The following is a 17,420-nucleotide window of genomic DNA, read 5'->3' as shown; positions in this document are numbered from 1 at the left end:
TAACGAGTAAAAGTATCAATATCTATATATATATATTTAATATAATATATAATTCCTATTATATATGAACTATTATTGTCGTCCCAGCGCAGTCGGCTCACTGTATATACCAACGATGTTCAATCAAAATAATACAACGGTCTGATCTCGGGTGCACCATGAGCGTCGAAGAAAGGAAAAAAGACACGCCCAACGTGAAATAAACAGGTATAATAAATGTACTTAAATAATACATTTTGGAGATATAGATATAATAGGTTAAAATAATAGGTACCTATATAGAGGGTAGGATAATATATATTATTAATCATTATTTATTGCGTTGAATGGTATCTTATTGTGGCTATAGCCTATAAGTCATAAAAAAAAAATCGTAATCGAAATAGGCGTTCCAACGAAAATGTTTTATAAGTGCGTAATTCAGTAATACTGCAGTGAAATATAGGTTCTCGTGATTTAATATATTTATATAAAACGTTTTTATTGTTTTTGGATAGTGTCAATTAACAAATAATTGTTAGGCATTGTATTTCCATCGCGCATAGGTGCCCGTAGAAATTGTTCTAGGAGGGGGCAATGTTAGGATTTGTTACATAGTAAATAGAAATTTATTTTAAAACATTCAATTTAAAAAAATATTTTTGAAAATCAAGGGGTAATGCCCCAGTTAGATCGCCCCCTTCCGGGCGCCTATGGAATCGTGGTACCCTATAGATAATGTTTATTGATTCTTAAAAATAAAAAACAATTTGGACTCAGTTCAAATATAGATATGCTTATAATTGTATAAATCGGGTGGGCCCCATAACAAATTCTTAATACTTACCTTTAAAGGTTTCTCTTATAGTAACATAATTTTAGCACCCCTTGAAATTTGTCTCTATTTGAGCCAATAACAATAATCGTATCCTTTAAAATAGTTAATGATACACATAGTTCACACAATAGTTTACAGTACCCACCTACATGTATAAGTGAAAAACATTAGGTCCCCAAATACTCAGTCGACGTGGGCGTAATATAATATCCGAATGTTTGTTCAGATGCAATTATATGAAAATGAGAGACACTTTTTATATACGGGTCCTATATATTATAATATGGGGCTATATACCTAATATCCGTTTAATAAAAATAACTAAATTAAATATAATATATTACGTAGATGTCATAAATTATTCTGTGGTTAAACGTCGCGTATTGAACTCTAACGCAACTTCATAATTTTATTTGTACATGTATAGATATCTACGAACACGTATTATATTATTATATAGGTATAGGTATCTATATATTATTATATAACATACAATTATTAATAATAGTAATAACTAAGACTAACACGACCTATAAACCTATTGAAATAATATAAATCACGATCCTCCTTGTAAATGTACCGTCTTGTGAATAGATTAATACTAATTACAACTACCTACAAAATAAATTGTCACCAAATTTTTTAAATGGAATTTTACTGTATGGTGTAGCTGTTATATACCTAATTACCTAAGCTGATATAACTATAACTAATAACTATAGAGTCTAGATTAGTTACATAAAATCATCGAGCGTGTCAGATATCCATTTATTTTAAAATATTAATTTATCAAAAAAAAAACTAATATCATCATTAATAACTAAGTATTATATCATTTATATCACTATTCACTTGGAAGTTGAAAGTAAACGTAAGGGTTACTGTTTTAAATTCGAGTGCGGAAATTTGGAGAATCGTCATTTGCCGACTTGTTGCTGTGAAATATAGGTGTCTATATCTATATAGCTATATAAAATCATAACGCAGATACAGTACCGTCTATAGACATTGCATTTTTACCTATAACTCAGCAACTCGATATAGTTAAAGTTCGATCTCGTTCCGTTGTTCCGGGTGTCAACTTTGCGAACTGTAATCAAATTAGTCAATCCATATAGTCATTTACTATACTCATCGCTACTCGTCATACCTATAAAATACGTTTATGAATTACACAATACTATGGCACTTTATTGGGTACCTATACCTACACAAGATGGTAAATATCTTGGATATATTAAATGATCACTATGATCCATGTGCCTGGCCACTATCCTTACTTGTATTTTGAGTCTAAATGATTTACTATATGTAACTTTCTAACCCCCTATAGTCTATAGCTGAAAATTAAAATACTTAAATCTGAGCTGCGTGACTTTTAAAATGTCATCTTTACTACCTACCTATCAATATTCAATGTATGTAATATGTATATATAAATATATACTATATATATTACGTGTCATACTGTCATATTATGGTTATTGTAATACCAAATATATATCATTTATTTATAAGATCCAAGTGTTAACATCGTGCTATATGCGAACTTAAATCGTTGAATTATATTTATTGATGCACAAAAAGCGTCTATATCGTTTCGAGCCTAAAAGCGGCTTTATGAAAATCACAAGAAACGCTATACCTAATATAATTGATAAAATTATGTAGTACAATATGCGAATTGCTGTAATGCTCCACTGTACCTACCAAGGAAACCGCACTAACCGCTACGATGTATAAATTATGATTTAATCCGCTTTGTAATTATATTCTTACTTTAAGAACATAATTTCAAATTCCTATATTTTACATATTATAATAATAGATAGCAGATCCTGTATTCCTGTGTACTGAGATTTTTTGTACCATTTGAGTGTTTAATAAAAACAAGTTTTTTTTTCATATGATAACGACATTTTTCTATAAATTGTTAAACGGATGATTTTTTTTCTTTAATTTTAGTACCTACCTATCCAGGTATACTTATCTATAGGTGTACTAAGGTCTAAGAGTACCTACTACTTATACTTAAGTATACCTATTAAGTAGCTGTACATAGAAATTCTAACAAGTAATTTCTAGATTGTATTAAACCGTAAGTACCAAACTCTTAAATGGTAATAGTTCAAGTCCACTATAATAGGTTTTAAGATATTGAGACTATTATAATAATATTATGATGATTTAAAATTAATTATAGTACCTACCTACTTTAATACTAGGTATTAAATTTATTTATGATATAATATCATAGTAACTAATAAGTATAATATTAATAAATTAGGTAGTATTTTATAATTTTAAAAATTGTTATGTTTGAATATAAGTATTTAGTACCACACTATAAATATCACGTAAGTACCTAAACAAAATTTCAAAAATCAGTATTTTAATAAATGCCTAAAATATTATGATAAATTATATGAGGTTAATCTAAGTTGGAGTTCTCCTGGATTCTAAGCTACTTAAAAATAGGCCCTATTTTTAAATTTTTTTTTCTATTTCTAATATTTTACAAACGACAAACCACGAATACAAATATTGCTACATTTGCAAAAGATACTACAATCTATTATTAAGCTTCGGATATTCAAACAATTACAGCTGCTCTTAAAACCATTTTCAAAAAATATCTCTTTGGTGCTAAAAATGGAGAATACCCACAAAGCCATTAAGGTTAGGTTAAGTACTACTTTTTACCCAACTTAGATCACAAACACCTCAACTAGTTAAATTTGATAACGAGCCAAAAGCATAAAAATTGCCGGTAAGATAATAATTATTAAGGTGTTATTTTATAGATAAAAAAAAACGTAATTGGTGGTCAACCTGTCAGCTAAACTCCAGCAAGCATACCAACTATATTAGGCGTTCTTTTCCTAGTAATAAATAGAAAATCATCTATGAGCAAAAAAATGCTCACTTATGATATTATATAACTAAGTTTTATGATCTTTTCTCTTATGTGATGCCCTATTTGGGGCAGTTGTGTCAAATAAATAATATTAATAAATTTAAATAAAATAAAAATATACCAAAACAAAATACTACTTATAATATAACATCAATGCTTCCTGATTTGTACGTAATAAAATACTATACAAAAAAACTTGACAACTCCACAATTAATGAAGATCTCACCACCAAAGAAAGCGGAAACCTCCATCAGCTACCGCTTAAGACGAACACTAAACACGGTCAGGTACTCAGGTATGATAATTGTTTAATTTAAACCTACTATTATTAATGTTATTCTTATTATTATATCGTAATTATGTGAAAGAAGAAAATTGTTTGTACCTACATAGGTACACATCAGTAGACTTGGATAGTAACTATAGTTGTATAAGAATGCCTTAAATCGTAAAAAAAGGAGGTTAATCGCCTTACAGTTGTGTATCTTTGCCCGTCATTATTTCAAATTGTGATTTAAACTGTAACCTACCAGTTTATAGACAGTAATAAAATTATGTGGTGCGATGACCACAGTCTACAGACTGCATCAATAAATACCATGTAAGCAACTACACGGCTACACGCGTATAGGTACATTTATTATTATTATATTACTATGTATTACAATACAACAGTGCTGCGTATAGCCTATTACAGTATTACATAATATAATATACCTATATAATAAAAATAATATTATTTGCCAAATCCGCTGTCAAATCGGACGTATGGCCAAACAGCGGGTATATACGGACGTTACTGGGAACTTTATAAATAGAGAGCAATAATGATCATCTCGGGCGATTTTCGCGCGCGTCTCGACATTGCCAAACAACGCAACTATAACGATAACGTTTGACGTGTGTATAGTACCTACTGGTACTTGTGTAGTATTAGTAGAAGTAGTATATGGCTGTGACAAAGTAATACAACTTTTCTTTACGTTTTTGCATTTTTTTTTTTCAACTTACGTCTCACACGTATTTTTACCACTATAATTTCTAAATACTAGCGATACTCGACTAGCCTTATTCGAGTTTAAACTGTTTGATAGTAAAGTATAATCATTAAAATCGTATAGGTAATCGATCGTTATACTTATAATAATATAATTATATAGCTGCAGGTGCACCACCGCCAACACGCACTCTCGTCTTTATTAGAAACTACATGATATAATTCCACTGGCGAGAGATTCGACGTTTCCATTAACGACTTACCCAATTATAGTACAAAATCAAATACATATATGTATTAGGCAAGCATCGGGAGGAGGGAAGCTTAGTCAGTAAATCATCAAAAGAAAAAAGGTCTCGGGAAGGGGAAATCAATCCCCTTTCGTGTATCACTTTTTAATTTGTTTTTCAACAGTACCTAAACCTAATATTCATTTTATTCTCTTTAATGCTAAATTTATATGTTTTTCTTATTTTCTTATTATACAAATAGATACAATTTTAAGTATGTACAAATATACAATGATTGTACAAACACATAGTTGTAGAAAGAAATATAAACGATAGGTACGGTATATGCTAATTATTTTTTATCGGTTAAGTAAATATAATTTTTTATTATTTTAAAATGGGATAAAATGTGTATTTAAATAATAATAAAAATCTATTAATGTTTAACCTGCAAAGAAATCGAATTACTAAATTTATTTTAATTGTATTAAGTTATAATCAAAGATGAAAGAATTATATTATTTTAAACATAAACAATATGCTTTTGTTTATCCAAAATAATTTAATTTAACACCAAAATATTTAGATAAATTACCACTACATAAATTTTAAAAAAAATATAAGAGGGCTTCTTTTTGAGTTTAACATTGGTTTATTATAATTTATAATATTAATAAATTGTACTTTTTTTGCTATGTTGTATTTTTTTACATTATGATGGTTTTTATTTATTTAAGTTACGTATAATATTTTGTATAATATGATATTATATGGTAACATATTCACTTATATTATAACTTATAAACTATATTTAAGCATTTTAAGAATCATATATTATGAAAAAAAATGTCTGGCACAGTATTTTTGTATGAAATAAAATAAAACAAGTAAATAAATATGGTAGATTGGAAGGAACTATAGGTACTCTTACTGACATGTTTTTTGTTAATCTTTTGTCAAATAATTCTTAAATTAAATAATATTATTGTTTCTCATTTGACTCATTCTATATTTCTTAAATTTATGTGCGGTAATTTAATTTTTTGGGTGTTCCGTGACAATTGTATTACATTCATTTTTTTTTTGAATATGTATAATTTATAGTATCAACAATTATAGTACACATAATACATATATATATATTATATTATATCATACAATACATAACATCTTGATTTCCATTAAAAAATGTTTGTGATTACCATACTAGAGTCATGATTAAAGAGTTTGGTAATAGCACAATTGGTACCTATTACTTATTAGTTATTCTTATTACCTAGCTTTACTTATTAATTTTTAGTTTCCTATAAAAAATGTCATATTATTATGATTTAAAAATCTTTTACTAAATTAATAGTTAGTTCAAATTACAATAATTATAAGTTATAATATTATTGTATACTCGGCTTTTTAATTGTTATGGATTTTACAAGTACTAAAATCGAGATACTTAATCATAGGTAGTTGGTATATAATTATATGATAACTAAAAAAATAAAATAAAAATAAAAAAAATAACAACAACTTGGATATTTGAATATATTTTGTTAAAAAACCAACTATTGGATAATAGACATGTATGACTACATACAATGTAAGCATAAATATTTAATATACCATTGTGGTATTAATAATTTAGAAAATAAATTGCACACACATCTCTAAAATGTAATTAAAACAAAACTGGCAAACATTTCAAAAGAAATAATACTTTTAATAAGTACCAAGTACGTATAGACTATAGAGTATAAAACTGGATTCAACATATAATAGATAAATTATAAATTACATTATGGATATAGTTAACGCTAAATTTTAAATATTTCTTCACTTTTCGTTTATAAATCTATAATAAACGTAGTAATTACAAATTCTGTGAAACTCTTTTTAAAGTTATATTTTTTAAGATGTATTATACAGTCGAAACATTTAAATAAGAACTTGTAACAATATGGCATAAGAATAACAACAATTTTATATTTTATGAAACTATAAAACTATATTATTTATGATTTACAGTATGTTAGGAAAACTACTTATTTAAACGTTTTTTGACATATATTGTTTGCCTTAAATGTTTTTTACTTTGTTCTTTATCTACTTTTACATTAAAAAAAAAATACTGGCTGGTCGCCTAGTACTGTTGTATTTAGTATTTACAACAGACAAACATTCGAATATTCAAATAAAAAACATCATATTTTTCTTATACGTATCTACGAATCTTAAATAGATTATTTTGGCAAAAACACGTGAAATATATACCTTAACTGAAAAATGAACAATGATGTTTCTAGTTTTAAAATTTAATCAAACACACCTGGAGTAGTAATACCTATTAATAATTTACTCGGTGAAGTGCTAGAAGCCCTTCGTCCCGAAAACGTGCTTTGAACAAAAAAATACTCATTAGAATAAAACAAATAGCTTTTACTCTTCGTCTCAAAATTTTACTTGTTGAATACATAAAATAAGATCGGTAAATTATGAATTGGCCGTTTTTGGAATTTTATATTATATTAAAGTCAAGTAATAGGTACATAATATTGACTTTAAATGATAGTTTAGGTACCTTTATAGAGTATTTGTACTAAAAATTGTTTTTATATAATATACCTACATATTGAATATTAGAGTACGTAGTTGCTCTTATATTATGCAAAATGTAATTGGTGTGGTTTATTTTGTATAAGCTGTATACTAGAATTTATCTATATAATTTATGTATAGAAATATCCAAACACGTTTTATTGTAACAATTCTATAGTTTACTGTTACACATTTATATTAGTATTTCACCATTTTTATTTCTTTTTAAAATATTATAATTTACTATCTTACATTTTAAGCTGATTTAATTTAAAATTTAAATACTATAAAAATAAATTGACTACACATAATAACGGCATGGTACATGTACGTTATACATATATGACGATTCATATTAATAATACTAATATTATAAATTATGTATAGTATATATGTGTTATAAATAAATGAGTTATTATTTTTTTAACATTTAATAGATTCATTTTTATTTATATATGAATACGTTGTAAATGTATTATTTACATATTTTATTATATTGTTATCCTGACAAATTTTTAATAATTAATATATGATTTTTAAAAATTAAAATGTTATGTCTTATGATAATTAAACAATTGACGTATAATTAATATGAAAAATAGCACAGATTGCAATTAATATTAATTAAGAATAAAATATACATATAATTTGATTCAAAATAAATTTAAGTATATTGCAGTAGTTGATATACAATGGCCTTTTGCCTAATCACGTTTTTAATGCAATACAATTTTCAAAAGTTTTATGAAATATGTATTAGGTACTCCTTTGAAATTATTATTTGATTCTATTGTCGGGATTGAAATGTAAAAATGCTATTTTAAAGTAATATAGAGTGTTAAATGCTGTTAACTATGTATCTAATAACAGTAATAAAGTTCATTTTGTCATGTTATTAAGTGAGTATTATTGGAGTACATCTGTTACAGATGGGTAGATTAAAAAAATTATGTTTCCTCGAACAAAACAGTGCGGAATGATACCACATATTTACTACAAAAATAAAATGTATATGGCAATATGGCATAATGTATATTTTACTATTATCTGTTCAAAGGTCGTCTATTTAAAAACGTTATTGTCATATTATAACGCCGAGCACAAACTTTTGTTTGAATAAAAAATAACATAATTTTATAGCTATAAATAATATATATTTTTATTATTTTTTTTTTTCACTAAAAAACTAATCTAAATAAAATTTATACAATTAAAACAATAACTAATAAGTAACATGTAGAGTCCAGTGTTTCTTAAACTGTGTTCCGCGGAACCCTAGGGTTCCGCGAAAATCACTTCAGAGTTCCACGAAATTTGAGCGCTTTTTTCAAAATTTTCAAGAAATTTACTTTAAAAAATCTAACTAAAAATTAGTATTGACTAGCAGGGAAAAATGTTTTATGCATTAAAACTATTGAAACAGAGTAGGGTTTCTAATTATCGAACTGCAGTAACTTATTGTTGAAAGCTAAATAAAAATAGTTAACAATTTTTTTTAAAAAAAAAACGTAGGGGTTCCCCAATAAAAGTGGACACAAAAAGGGTTCCATGGATAAAAAAGTTTAAGAAAAGCTGATGTAGACAAAATATACAACTAAAGGAAAGATTATTAATTGAGTGAAAAGGGTGTAGATTTTTATACTAATTATGTAAATTTTTTTTTTTTAAATACATATCTAGTCATAATAAGAACGATCTTATATAATAATTTTTAATTTTCAATTTTTTTTTTAGAATTTGCACAATATTAAGTTTATAATACTAAAAACAAAGTTAGGAATGCTCGTCTATTAAAACTTAAAATTAGTAAAATTGTATTATTTTTTAAAAATTAAGTAAAATTTGTGAGCTTATTATCATATTTTTATTTTAGTATAAAAAATTTCATTGTTAATTAAAAGTAACTGTATCCATAACAAAATTAAATTAGTGTTCTTCGGTCACAAAGACCCTGAAGTAAATGACAATCCAAAATTAAAAATAAACTAATATAAATGTAATGTTGCCATAGTAATATACATACGTATATTTATTAAACTATATGAGGTTAGTGTACCCATACATTTAATGAATTGTGTGCTATTGTTCTTAAATAATAATATATTGTATGTGCAATGAGTATTGGTTTTCTTCAACAGAATACTTATTGAATTCTTTTGCACATGAAAAAATAATATTTTACTTTGATTTTATTATGGTTCGATATATTATTTCATATTGAAACATGACTGTGTATATTTAACACAAAAATACGAAGTACTGTTATAATATCAAGTACCTATATATATTTAAGAATTTTTAATATATGTTTACAATTTTTTTTTAAATACTTCATATTTTTTTTAAAATTTGAAGAATTTTGAAACTTGCTCTGCTTTATTGTCTAGTAAATAATAATAGTATACTTATGTATTCAAGTCGCTACGAGATATATATGCGAATAATAATTTGAAAATTTACTTTTTTCCTTATTTTCTTTTTTTTTTTTAGATTATATTGAAAATTATGGAATTATTACCTACTATATCCAATAATTTTCAATCTCTTTGAACATCATTTTTATTGCTCTTAAAGATACAAGTAGTATGAATTATTATTGATTATACTAATATATAGATAGTAGGATGTGGATATATAACATATGTAGGTATATTATATAGACATATAGTGTGTAATGTATATAATCAATAATAATAATAAACATGGTGAAAAATTAAGGAATCTTATATAAGTAAATAAGTATTTAAAAATATCAAAAATGAAATAATTCCATGTAATCATTAAAACAAATACCTATAATAGTTATTAGATACATACAAATATCAATATCAGTGCACTATAGATATGTATAAAAGAAAAACTGGACGTTGATATATTATATATAGTGAAGTAGAATTGCCTGACTTAATTCTAATTTGTACCTACTAACATTCATTGATTTTATTTAAGTTTACTTGTTTACGTAATTTACAAACTCTTGATGTTGATCAATGGTTCACTGAACAGTGAACAGTAAGTTGTGGTCAAAAGAAACGTAACAATAAAGTGTTTCGACATCTTATCCATCATAGGAGAGAGTTGCATTCCTACATATCAATTTATTAAGAACTAACCACCGAAATATACGCGTGATTATACGATATTCTGATATTACACGATACTCGTATACTTATACAAATAAACATTGTGAATCTTAATGACGTATCTGACTATAGGTAATTAGGGTAATCAGCGATCAAACTTACAGTGGCGTAATTTGGTCATGTTTGAAGGGGAGGGGGATGAAATGTTTTACACTTTACTTATAACCACCCCTGCCAAAAAAAAAATTATATTTATTATAAGTATCTATTTTTAGTGTAATAAGTGTATTTACGCATATGGTACGGAAACAAATAAGTACAAAATATTCAATAATAAAAAATAATATCAGATATCAGTAAATAAATGTAGTTACCCAGTCTTTTTTTAAAAAAAGGTCAAGGGGGATACGATACCCAAATCCCCTCGTAATTACATCACTGCAAACTTAAACCATATAGTTATAAATTATACCTATGTTAGTATATGACTAATGAAAAAAAAACTTTATTACTATGACTATGACTATGACTAATAGTTTTTTTGACTATAGTCAGTGCCGTATTTGAGATTTTACAATTATATTATATTGACAATTAAAATTAGGTACCATATTAATATAAAAAATTGTTTAATTATGTACAATAGAGTATAGAGTACCTATATAGACTATGATTAAAACTGGGTAAATAGAGAGAATAGTGAACAATGTGAATAGTGTTATACACAGAACCTATACTCTAGATTCTAGAGTATGCCTTACTTTACTTGACATTATAAATTTTAAATTATATTTATGAATAATCCGTAAAGCAATAGAGTAGGTACAAAAATAATCGAACAGAATAATAGTAGAATGATGTAATAACGGTGTTTTATATTATAACGTAAATACATAATAATATACAATATTAATTTTTAATTCAAACGTCTCCATATTATAAACTAATAATACAACTTATGCACTATTTTTTTTTTTAGCAAAGAACCCGCTGCGAAATCTTCCACATCAGCTACTATTTTGTACGCCACTAAATTTGGCCGTATAGACGTTACTTATAAATTGTTATAATAATGTGCACACCTACCGAGTTAGGTGGCGGCGGCGGCGTCTCTTGGCACTCACACACACGTGCGGACACACATACATAGGTAATACATTATATTCAGAGCATTGACATGTGCACATACAAAATTATTATAATAGACCATTTACAAATGACTAATATACAGCAATGGTAAAATGTATATTAATATGCTAAATTTGTCGCATTTTTCGGAAAAACGATTTTTCTATACTATGTATATAAACAATATATAGGTAGTGTATTTACACGGACCACGATTATTTGCTCTGGGTAATTTATATAATACACTAGATAAATCGCATCTATTATTTTTTAGTTCTTTTTAATGTACCAGAAGTTTCTTCATTTTCTAGGTTAAATATCATTTATGTGTGTTTGAAAATATTTGCATGTATGATTTGAAGACATTCCAAAATGCACAATGCAATAATTTAAATTTCGAGTTACTTCCTCTTCAATGACAGTTTTTGATTACTTTTAAAGCTACATTGAAAACGAACATAGGTGGTGTGTCATTATGCGACGTTGAAGAGGATACGAGTAGATTACCCCCATTCCCTCGGAAGTTGGACATATTTTGTTGTTTGTTATGTATTAATTAATGTATTTATGAGTACATATAAGTAAGTATAGTTAAATTAGCATTGAATTAAATTTAAAAAAACGTTGTATACAAAATTGTATTATTTTAAAAATATGAAAAATTGACCACCTTTTTCGCGTAGTCGAGTTTCAGGTACGACACTCGCGTATGATAACTCGGGTTCGTTTCCTATCTAATGTGAGGTTTATTTTAAAAATAATTAAGCTCACCTGAAGTTCAATCATAATATCTCCATCAGATGGTGCAAATACATTTCGGTTAGAAAAATAATAGGTTCAAGATAAAACACAATAATACCTTATTGGATGTTATAAGTTACATATACTTACTTAAACAACTGTATCTCGTGTAATGCGTAACATAATATATATATATATATATATATATATACTATAATTAAATAGGTATTAAACACACTACCTATATAATATAATAGTAATAAAAATATATTTCGTACGAGCGGGGCTGGCTCCGTTTCCCCCCCGACCACTTCCAGCCGGGCGGGCGCGCGCGCACTCCCGCACGCACACGCATGTACGGGGGCCACCACCGATGTTGGCCGTCGGCTGCTGCGCGAATCCGTCGCCGCACGTTATTAGTGTACGTTAATCTCGGGTCGACGGTCTTGTTAATCCGTTCGTCACGTCGCGTGTACACATCGCACACACGCACACACGGTCGTGATGTTTTAAAATTTCACGACGTCAAACAAAAATAATAATAATAGCAAAAAACCGTTTTATTTTTTATCGTCACTATATTATTATTATTGCCGCTTATTATTTAGTAAATTTTCGTCGCGATGAACGGCCGGAAGAAGAAGTGTCCGTCTTCGTAGTGCACGGTGTCGCGGCTACGTCAGTAACAATAATTATCATCATTTTTTTCATTACGATTTATAGATAATAATATTATATCAATAATTACGGTTCGCCGGCGTAATATCAACGTGTAGTGCGTTCACGTGCGTGCGCGTGTCACAGTCTGCAGTGCGTTAGCGAGCGCGCTACCCGGCCGCCGCGTGCAGTGCGGATCGCGCGTGGAGGCAGACCCGCGGTAAATGCGCGTGGCCGCGGTCGGCCACCGGTTGCCGGATGTCGACGCCATGGGAACAGCTGATCAGCTCGACGATGACGCCGACCACTGCGGTGGCGGTCAAGCTGGCCGTCACGGACGAGCCGCCGGAACCGACGGATCCTAACGGCACCGTGCTGCCCGGCGGTTCGGCGGCCGCCGCCAGCACGACCGGCGGAATATTCGGCACCCTGCACAGGCACATACCCATACTGTCCAGGCTGTCGTTGAACAAGTCCGACAAGGCGCACTGCAGGTTAGTAGGTAACTACTATACACACCTAGCACGGTCCCATTGCGCCCGTCCAACGACCAAAATAGTCTTTCACGGAATTTATCTATATTATATTTCCCCTATACTGGTTTTCGTTCCAATTCATTCACACTACACTCTAAACCGTTAATTTATTATTCTCCATCGATCATATAAAATCCATACTGTATTCATTGTTTATAGGTATATTTATAGTACAGGGTTTGTCGGTTTGAATTCAAAAATCTAATGATTTTGCCGTTTTACTCACTTATCCGGGGGTTCTTCTATCGGTTTCAAACTCCCTCCTCATACTTACATTTTAACCGTAAACAAGTGGGTTTTTTTTTTATTTTATTTAAATTTTGATCATAAAAAATGTGCAGAGTCTTGATGAGGGAGGAGCCACAGCTGTGTGGCTTTCTGGAAGCAAAAACTGTAATTATCAGAATACTTGTTTTTGGGATTTATTAATTTGACATTTGTAATTTGCACCATAAAATCAAAAATGATAAACAATATGTAAATTTGACCATAAACTCTTAATATTGTAAGGTATAATAAGGTTTATTGAACCATCATTTTATTATATAATAATGCTAAATTATTTTTTATAAGTCATGTTAAAATTCTAAAACGAGATAATGTTTCTAGTTACTTCAATTAAAAAAAAAATAATGTGAGTCATTCATATGTATTATTTATATTATACTCGTCTTTGTATCACTTATTTGCTGTTATGTGATACTAATAAAATATTATAGGTGCATGGAAATATTTAGTAATGTGAAAAATCAATAATTATTTATCGTAACTACTAACAATTGTTGAATTGTATTATAGTGTATAAAACAAATGTTTGGTTTTAGCTGGCACATGACTGTAAAACAATTTCAGTGTTATATTTGTATAACGCTGTATAAAATAATTAATACTGCATTAATTTTGTAAATACTTATTTCTTTTTTTGCCATACTGCAGATTTGTGATGATAGATATATAATATATTATATAGTGATTGATTTCCGTCAAGTGAATTGCGATTTGATAGTTAAATCATGCGGATTGTAAAACCGGAAACTTGTATAACCGTTACTATGGTGTGTGATGTAATTTACTAAAACACGATGACAGTGATAGTGTTGCATTACAATGAATCTAACGCTCTCCCCTTTTTTATTATCAAATAACACCTATACTATAATAGTTTAATATAAGATATTTTATTGATCCTCAACCAGACAAGTGCTGCACTTTTGTGAGCCAACAATAATATGTGCTTCAGTTACAAAATATCGATGCAAAGGTTAGTTTTAGTTTTATTTAAAATCAAATTAATTGTCAACAGTACAACTTAAGTAAACCCATATGATATAAAACATATTAAAAATCACAGAAACCTTATATAAAATTGTTTTATATTATAACTAACAATATTTATCAGCTAGAATTGTTCATCTAACATTTTGATGTCATTAATAATTTGATTTAATTCGAATGTACAAAATGGTATGTATACAGTTCTTGATGTTTAAATTATCTTATTCTATGTTTCAAAATTAAAATATAGATTTTTTGAAAAAAATGTAGGTATTAATAATACAGTGGGTTTCCTTTGAATTATTTTTTTAAACCTGTTCTGCGGGGGGGCACCGTACTAATCGTCTCTGTATCGTTCTAATTTTAATATATTATCTGTACTGATGAAGCAAGTACCTACATTTCTTTGATTTGAATTAATTTTTTATTGAATTTCAAAGAATCATCTTCCGTGTTTCATAATAATAATAATTGACTTCTGGACGACCTAGGGATATAACAAATTAACAACATTATATCTATAAGGTGAATATTACGAATTCCGTTGTGACGTTGATTTATTATGTATTGTTTATTTTTATATTATTATTATTTATTAGTAGTAAACTCATTAAATTTTAAATTCGTTTTTCAAACAACGTACTATTTATAATGTATAATCCTGTAGTAAAGATTTCATTGTTTTTTTTTTTATATGAACCTATTTTTTATCTTTTTTTTTTTTTGAAAACATATCCAAAAAATAAATTTCAGCGACATTAATGATGTGTAAAATATATGAATTTTACACTGCGTGTTTTTTGATTTTTCAGGTCATTGACACGTATAAGTGCCTATGCTAGTTTTTGCAGTTCAAAACATATTAATATTTATTGAAGAAATAATAAAATTTACACATTAAATAAATATATTTAATTCATATATTTGGTATATGGTATATATTATTCAGAGTGATATTTTAAAGCAAGACATTCATTACCCTCTTCTTAAATAGGTATTTTTGAATTTTTTGAATAAATAGTTCTGTGTAATTATGAATATCTACTTTTTTTTCTGTATATTCATGGTGATTTTTTAATTTTTTTCATTACATTCCATGTTGTCAAACCATATTTTTATTTTCATATTATTATGAAACAAAATATTAACATTTATTTTATTATTTTTAAAAATATAATGTTAACCAAAAATGCATGAAATTATAAGCAATATAAGCAATTCAAATTTTATAAAACATTAGTCTTTTTTAAACATATGCACAGTGCACAAGAGTTCTATTTTAAATTATTACTTTTTTATGATAGTAGGTATAATATGTTATAGTAAAATAATAACTTCTTCAATTATATTATATACATTATACATACTTACCTATTTAATTTATTATTTAAATAATATTAAACAATAATTAAAAAATTTCAACCCAAGCCTTGATGTACCTACTATTTTACGTAACTGTATATAATTTTTATACAAATATATAATGCCTTGTTATTTCACATTCATGTTATCATTCTTCACTACAATTTATTGTTCTAACCATCATATTTTATTTTGGTACCTATACTAACTTTTGGTTAACTAAAACCTCTTTATTTTTATTATAAATCACAAATCTAAAATAGGTATACAATAACGATAATGTAAATACAATAGTGACAGTGTCGTAAATAGGAGATTGCAGGCGTGTAGCTTGCATTGAGATTCTAGATTACGGAGCCATTATATTAGATTAAACATTTAAAAAATTGTCATTTAAACATTTTATTAGAAGTTCTTTTGGTTTTTGTTTACGAGTTGAGTTTTTATATTTATACTCCTTATTCAGTAATACACTAATACCTATTAAGATACTTGGAGTGTCTTAACACGCTTCCTCAAATAGTATGGCTAGTTTTATTAGTGTCAACTATTTCAAATGCTATGCTAAACATACATGATTTAATCACGAATAATATTTCTATGTATGTATATATAGTATTGTATATCTAAACATATACTGTAAGATATTCTTAATAAGTAATAAAAGAAAATCATGACACATGTAAAATATATGATACTAAAATAAATATTTATACCAAACGTGTATAGTGAGTAGCATAGGTCATCAATATTTTAGATTCTGAACGGAGTGATGAATGTATTGATTTTACAATGATGTATGTTTTTTTTTTTTAACAAGTGAGCTACATTCAAAATGTTAAATTTTTGGTCAGTAAAATCCTTTTATTTAGATTTTAGAAGTACTTTATGCATTTTTTATACAGTCAAGATAGAGTAGGTCAGGCTCCTGCGCGGGATTTCTTAAATGTTGACTCACATAACCAAGTTAAACAAAATATGAAGTTATACGGAGAGCGAAGAGCAATGTTTTGTAGATTTGGATATTTTTAAGTAGATGCATACTTTCATAATTCTTAGATAATTTAAATACTAAATTATTCTATAA

The 17,420-nt window shown here is 27.5% G+C and overlaps 1 protein-coding gene across 4 annotated transcripts in view; it reads left to right on the top strand.

Moving 5' to 3' along the window:
* The window catches only part of LOC114123005 (G protein-activated inward rectifier potassium channel 3-like), a 108,214-nt gene that overhangs the window by 64,837 nt on the left and 25,957 nt on the right, over nucleotides 1-17,420 (top strand). For 2 of the 4 annotated variants that reach the window (XM_027985844.2, XM_027985843.2), the window contains exon 1: nucleotides 12,913-13,654. The exons of 1 other annotated variant lie outside the window; for it this stretch is intronic. In XM_027985844.2, the coding sequence (XP_027841645.2) occupies nucleotides 13,419-13,654 (236 nt within the window). In that variant the 5' untranslated portion in view covers nucleotides 12,913-13,418. Of the gene's footprint in view, nucleotides 1-12,912; nucleotides 13,663-17,420 lie in introns of those variants that run through there. One more of the 4 variants, XM_027985846.2, reaches the window with a different exon arrangement.

The sequence above is a fragment of the Aphis gossypii genome, chromosome 2 (genome assembly GCF_020184175.1).
Source record: "Aphis gossypii isolate Hap1 chromosome 2, ASM2018417v2, whole genome shotgun sequence".
Classification (NCBI taxonomy): Eukaryota; Metazoa; Arthropoda; class Insecta; order Hemiptera; family Aphididae; genus Aphis; species Aphis gossypii.
The sequence above is the reverse complement of the archived record's forward strand: the minus strand, read 5'-3'. Positions and strand labels throughout refer to the sequence as shown.